This window comes from Humulus lupulus, chromosome 7 (assembly GCF_963169125.1).
Source record: "Humulus lupulus chromosome 7, drHumLupu1.1, whole genome shotgun sequence".
Lineage (NCBI taxonomy): Eukaryota > Viridiplantae > Streptophyta > Magnoliopsida > Rosales > Cannabaceae > Humulus > Humulus lupulus.
In genome coordinates this window covers 173,901,539-173,908,715 of record NC_084799.1, presented here as the reverse complement: position 1 = coordinate 173,908,715, position 7,177 = coordinate 173,901,539, and the positions used below count along the sequence as shown (strand labels likewise).

At 39.0% G+C, this 7,177-nt stretch overlaps 1 protein-coding gene across 1 annotated transcript; it reads right to left on the bottom strand.

Annotated features, from left to right (window-relative positions):
• Positions 1-612: 612 nt before the first annotated feature.
• Positions 613-1,668, bottom strand: LOC133792377 (uncharacterized). Its single transcript, XM_062230277.1, has 3 exons — positions 1,621-1,668; positions 1,044-1,536; positions 613-947 (listed from the first exon to the last, which is right to left on the bottom strand). Exons 1-3 carry the CDS (start codon positions 1,666-1,668, stop codon positions 613-615), a joined length of 876 nt encoding a protein of 291 aa, XP_062086261.1.
• Between the last annotated feature and the right edge of the window lie 5,509 nt (positions 1,669-7,177).

Here is a 7,177-nt window from a genome sequence, read left to right as displayed (position 1 = left end):
TTATTAAAATTATTCATCAATATACTTAATTCCTTAATAATCATGATTATGACAAGTGTCATGCTCTTAATGGTTCCATCTAAACCTTAGGTTATAATAAATATATATCTAAGACCAGCAATATTAAGCAAACCTTATGTTATAATTAATATTCTTAAACTATAGTTTAAACTTATAAAATCCATAACTGTTGCTATGAGTTTCCAAATAATTCCCGACTTGAACCAAAATCCACGGAATCTATCATACTACAAACTACTACTAACTACTATTACTATCTAGCTAGCTAAGTAAATATTATGGGACTCTACAATAACCTTATCAAACGATCCTCTTGTACTTGGGTAAGTTGTGTGGTGACAATAACCAACAATGTTTCTTTCTCACCCAAGTAAACATATTTGAGATCTCCGGTAGTGGTTTTAATTCAAGCTTAGGTGGTGATTTAATAGATGGTTGAAGTTGCTCATGAGAAACATGCAACCCTAAGAATGATACCTCTTTAGAAACCTCTCCACCACTATCAAGTGTAGCCATTGTCTCCTTTACTTCAGTAGTGAAATCATCTTTCTTCAAGTCTATTAGTTACCTCAAAACAACATCTAACCCACCCTATCTATGTAAATCCAGAATTCTTAGTGACAATGAGTCCAGAATATAAATTGAAGAAACTGAATGAATATCATTTGGATATCGCATAGCCTCAAAAATATTAAAGCGAATCACCTCACCATCAAACTCCATGGTCAAAGTTCCTGCATGAACATCTGTCTTAGTTCTAGTTGTCTTTGAGAATGGCCTTCCCAATAATACTGGTGTAGAACATGGAACTGAGTCATCTTCCATATCAAGAATGTAAAAGTCCGCCAGAAAAACCAATACATCATCTACTACTCCCCTTGGATAGGCATTAGAACGATTCGCTAATTGTATGATCACCCTCATTTCTTCAAGTTGTCATTTCAAAGAGGTATAAATAGAGTAAGGCATTACATTGATTGAAGAACCCAAATCTAACATACATATTTCAATCATTTTATTGCCAATAGTGCAAGCAATAGTGAAGGTGTCAGGATCCTTACACTTTGGTGGAAGTTTCTTTTGAAGAACCGCCGAAACATTTTCTCCCACACTCACATTTTCATTCCCTTTTAGCTTCGTCTTATTGGTGCATAACTCATTTAAAAACTTTGCATATTGAGGTACTTGCTTAATGGCATTAAGTAAGGGAATGTTTACCTCAACCTTGCAAAAAGTCTCCAGTATTTCCTGTTCAGCTTCATCTTTCTTCATCTTTCCCAAAAGACTAGGAAATGGAGGAGTAGTGACATAAGTGGGAATATTTGGTTTAGGGTTTAGTGTTGTGGTTGGGGTTTCTTTTTTGTCTTGTTGGGCGGATTGGGTAGGAGGTAATGGTGCATCATTTGATGGGTTAGTGGGTGGATCATAAGTCTTGCCATCTCTTAATGTGATGGCATTAGCATTTTCCCTGGGGTTCCGAACAGGCTGTGAAGGTAGTTTTCCTTGATTGTGTGGCTAACTTTGACTTAATGAAGTGTAAATTTCACCCATAGTGTTCTCTAAATTTTTCAGGGACGCATGAGCGCCTTGAAGAAGTACTTGAGCTTGTATATTGGAGGCTACTAACGTTTTTAGAATATCCGCCATTGATGGATCTTGAGCTTATGAGATAATAGGTTGTTGAGGCTAAGGTGTATAGGTTTGTTGTTGCCTTTGTTGATAAGGAAACCCTGGTGTTCTAGTAGGTACATAGTGTAACGCCCTACTTCCTTAGAGCCGTTACTAAGTGAGTTTTAAGGCAAAACAAGGTGCAAAGATCTCGCTAACCGAGGTTTTGAAACAAAAGTGTGACTAATTAAAATTTAAGGCTGTAATCTTAGAAAATGAGTCGTTTCATTTAAAACTGCTAGTGTTAAACATTTGGGATCCCAAAATAAGGTTTGAAAACTATTTACATCTTGAAATAAGTTTACAGCTGATAAATCACAAAATCATAGATTATTACAGCCATTTTCGAATAAACCCCCAACCAAAGCAGTCGGGCAGGCCAAACATGTACGCGTCGCTTCACGCTCTCCGTACTCATGGTTGGTTGACTCAGTCATTGCCCTTACCTGCAACACAGAGCACCCGTGAGCCGAAGCCCAACAAGAAAACTCATGCAGAACATAACATATGCAATTTATACAGTTTATCATAACAGATAATCCTCAAATAAACAAGTCATCCATTAGACTAAGCAAACACGGCCATGCCGCCCCAGAGACCTTACCAAAGCCCTGGGGTATCGGCTCTCATCGCGAGGATAACTCATGTATCCCTTGGGTCCCACCCTGAATATAACATAGCACATGTATCCACCGGGCCCCGCCCTGACTATAGCATCCCATGTGCTAGGTGTTACTTTCGGCCCACGGCCGCCCCGGCCTACGCCGTACTCGGCCCCACGGCCGCCCCGGCCTACGCCGTACTCGGCCCTTGCCGTTCAATTCATCATAATCACACATATAGTACATTCAAAATAAACATTCACACACATCACGGTTCATTTAAGGTTAAGCATTTGCACGTAATACCATCCGGGGCCATGCCCTACAATCACACAGTGGGCCATGCCCTAATCTCGGGTGTTACGGTTTTCTTACCTGTCAATTCGATAGCTTAAATCACCCGACTCCTTGAGCACGATCCCACTCGACCCTTAGCGCACACCTAGGCACAAACATAGGTCAAAGTCAACACCGAACCCCAAGTCCGAATACCTAGCCTCGGGACCAATCCCGAGCCCCCCGGGAAGTCCCAAATCCCCAAAACAAAGTGGCGGAAACAAGCCCCGAACCCTAGGTCAAAATCCCTCATCAAAACTCAAAAATTCCCCTCTGTGAACAGTGCAGCGCTACAGCGCTCTAAAGAGGGCAGTGTAGCGCTACAAGCAGAATGCACCCCCCCAGAAACAGGGACTAGCGCTACAGCGCCCACTGACTAGCGCTGTAGCGCTAGTTGCAGCCCAGAAATCCCAAAATCGCATTTCTGCGATTTCTTTCACCCAATCTCAAACCAAACTTCTCCAAATCTTTACCAAACTCAAAATCAAACTTATGAACACTCTCCATTCATCCCAAGCATCCCAAATCCTCAAATCCCAAGATCATTTATCCCAAATCTCAAAATCTACCATGAACAACCCTAAACCAGAAATTCATGCAAACCACAAAGATAGAGTCTTAGAAATCATACCATTGCTGCAAATTTTGACCTTGATTCAACCCTAGGCCTCCTTAGCTTGTTCTCCCTCAAAGCTTGCCCAGAAATCCCCTAAGATTCCCATCAATCCAACTTAGATACACAACCCAAACCAGTCAAAAACCCAAAACTGAAAACTCTAAAACTTACCTCAAACATTGATGTGTTCTTGCCAAATCTTCAAGTCTGACCCAAGATCCTTGATGCTCAGCCTATCCTTGCTCTCCACTAAGCTTTGCCCCAAGAAATTTGAAGAGAAGAGGTGCTAGAACCCCAAACCGATCCCTTCAAAACCCATCTGTTTTTTTCTCCCTTTCTTTCTTTCTTTTTCTTTCTTTCTTTTCAGCCTATACTCTTTTCTACAAAATCCACTAAGTGTAAAAAGCCTCATTTAACCTATCTCAAGGCCAAATGACAAAAATGCCCTTCCCATTAATTCTAAATCCTTTTGTCCAAGTAGGGCCATTTTAGTCATTTTACCCAATTCCCGCTAATCCTCAAGCGTCTCTAATATTTTCCCGTTGCTTTCCAACACCTGATAAACCACCAATTAAACATTCCCCATCATCAAAAAAAATCTCAATCTATTCTCTGAATTCCTGTTCATACCCCCAGGCTCGCCCCGAGCCGGGTATAAATTCCCGTCAGGACTTTCCGCTAGCCTGCTCACTGGGATCGCCTCGAGTCACAAATCACAGATACATCCACATACCACTGTGGTCTCAACAATCATCACATATCAATGCAGTTATGCCCAACATGGCCAAAATTACAATTATGCCCTTCTAACACGATCCGGGCCTACATGCATACTAACATACATAGTCATGCATCTCAGATAAACAAATGGTCATATAACATGCTTTAAATCATAACCATGCATTTAAATCATTAAAATCACACATAAATCCCATCATGCCCTCCTGGCACGCTAATCAAGGCCCTTAAGCCTTATTAGCGGATTTGGGTCGTTACACATAGCCTCTTAAATCTCTCCCAATATGCATATAATGACTCCCTAATTTGTTGGTGAATGCCACAGATTTCCTTCCATATACTATCAACCTTAGATGTTGGGAAGTAACGCTCCAAGAACAATATCTTCATTTCATTCCAGGTATTAACAGTTCCAAGAGGAAGGTAATAGAGCCATTCCTTTGCACCATCCTTCAAAGAAAATGGAAATGCTCTTAATTTAATACGCTCTTCCATTACTAAAGTTGGTTTCATACTAGAGTAGACTATGTGAAATTCTGCCAGATGCTTATTCGGGTCCTCTCTTGGTAGCCCATGGAAAGATGGTAGTAAATGTATGAGGCCCGACTTGAGTTCAAATTTAACGCCCAATGTCGGATATTTGATACACAGAGGTTGATTGTCTAGATTCGGCACCGCCAACTCTTTCAACGTCCTTTCCTACGCCATCTGAGACTTAACTGCTGTTTCAGAGTCAGAATCGTCATTAGATGGTAATGGTATTTGTACTGGATTGACTCTCTTTGAATGTTGAAAGAGTGGATTGTCAGTGATAGTCCTTGAAATGCAGGACAACGATGTCTCAAGATATTTCTTTATGGCTTGTAGTCTTTCTTGAGTATCGTTGTAGGACAAATACACCTGCAATCAAAAAATTTTAAACTAGTGAGTATGTAGTTAATTAAATTGAATAATAAAAATGACTTACAATAGTCCCCGGCAACGGCGCCAAAAATTTGATGGGTGTCGTATGCCGTATCAAATTTAAATGTATATTTTTTTTATTCACTTACATTAGTTACTTCAGTATAGCAGTAAATAAGGGTCGAACCCACGAGGACTATTGTCAAATTATTATTCAAAATAAGAACTAAACTAAAATTAGAAAGGGGTTTGAATAACTAAGGATATAACGATATTAAAGAAATAGTCAATAATTATTCTCCACCTTTGACAATCAATCTATCAACAATGACAAATAATATTCCATATTCCCAACTAAACTATTAACCCCACAGATAACACTTAAGCAGTCAATTATCTCAGTTTCCCTATTATACTTAATTAAAGCTAAGCACTCTTAATTAACCCTTTTACCCAGCAATAAACCCATTAATCATGTGATCTATTTAACCTACTAAAAGCATTACACTCTATGGAAACAGGTTAATCTAGGCAACAAATTCATTAAGCATGCAATTCATTTAACCTAGGTTCTATTTTTCATGACAATCAAAATACCTGTCACAATACTCTAATTGCAATTTATTACTCTACTTAAAATCTTAAACTATTAGGTGAATAGAAATCCTAAGATGATAGTAGAACAATGCAAAACCCTAATTAGTGGTCATCTAAACAAGATTTTACAAGATTCATAACATTCAAATAGAAGCAATTTAATATAAGGGAATAGAAGGAATAAAATTCAGCAATGCATTCAAGATCTCATGTCTAGGGTTTTGAAATAACCCTAAACTATAAAGAAAACTACTCCATAATCATATTCATATTCATAAACATAAATATTCAATGAAAATAAAAGATTTTTGAGAAGAAAGAAAAAATAGATTGAAGAATGTTATTGCTGATGTCTTTTCTCCTCCTCTGCTGCTCTAGACTCTAAAATTCGCAATCCCAAGTTATAATAAAAGTTAACCCTAATACTTTTTATAGCCCACCAAAAATTACATTTAGAATTGAAATTTTAAGAAAAAAGTTATCACACGGCTGCGGCCACCAGGAATGGCCGCAGCCATGGGGTGATTCTGGCCCAGCTTCACACAGAGGCCATGGCCAGGAGATTGTGGAGGTCGTGGCCACTACTCTCTGACTACCAGGCCGCGATCAGTAAATTTTGGTGGCCGTGGCCATAGACCAAATTATGCTTCCGTGCTTTTTCTTCGTAATCTTCAACTTTAAGCTCGAACCTTGGGTTTAGGGTCTTCTAAAACACTTCAAACTTGTTCCAAACTTAATTTTCTTGAGGCCTATCATTGCACATCCATTCCTAACCACACAAAAATATCAAATTCATCAATAATACCTTATAAAATATTTTATGGCTTAAAAATCAAATACTCGTAAAACAAAGCTAAGAACACCTAAAAACACTTGAAATGAACATTATCTAAGTGCGAAAGGATAACAAATATAATATCCAAACTACCCTTATCATTGCTCGGGACTCGAGGTAAGAAAAATGCACCCGAGTTGTGAATGGGGCTTAGACCCCTGTTAACGAATATACTATGATTGTGAATATATATAGGTATCTTAGAATATCTGGATTGGCATGCTTGTATATGCTGCCTCTGATTGCTTGTTGTGCAATGTATATTTATGATTATTTATGTTTTAAAGGCCGGCCTAAGGGCGTCGGGGGCCGATAGCAAGCGTGTGGAATGCAGCCCGGCCTAAGCGTGCTAGGGTCGGCTATAAGATCAGAGGACTCGGCCTAAGGGTGCCGGGCCTGAACATTATACAATAAACAAAAGTGTTGTTAGCACTTAACTAATTGTATTGGTTGATTAGCTTGGTTTATGTGTTTGATTGAGCTTAATATTACTATTAATCTTGTTTCTTATGTCCTATTGTTGATTGAATTTATTGATTCAAGTTTACTATGTATATACTGCTGCACAATTGTGCATGTTGATTTAAGTTTTCTTGTTGAGCCTTGGCTCACAGGGGCTATGTGGTGCAAGTAAGGGAAAGGGAAACTTGGTCCAGCCATGAGTTAGAGAGCTTCAGGGGCAGTGTGTACATATGCAGCCTACTCGACCGCCACGGTCGGGGTAGCTTGGGAGGAACTAGGGTTGAACCCTATTTTGCCACTTAGGATGGCTAATTTGTATTCTACTTGTCTGTTATCAGTTTGTAACCGATTTTTGGGATCCCGTGTATAAACTTAATATTTTTAATGAAAAATATTCAC

Bases quoted from the DNA above. Each gene is read 5' to 3' on its own strand.
- LOC133792377 (XM_062230277.1), bottom strand. From the start codon at position 1,668: ATGGCGGATATTCTAAAAACGTTAGTAGCCTCCAATATACAAGCTCAA. The intron at 1,537-1,620 runs GTACTTCTTCAA...AGTCAAAGTTAG, and splicing joins CCTCCAATATACAAGCTCAA to CCACACAATCAAGGAAAACT. The intron at 948-1,043 runs GCAATAAAATGA...GACAACTTGAAG, and splicing joins CACTATTGCTTGCACTATTG to AAATGAGGGTGATCATACAA.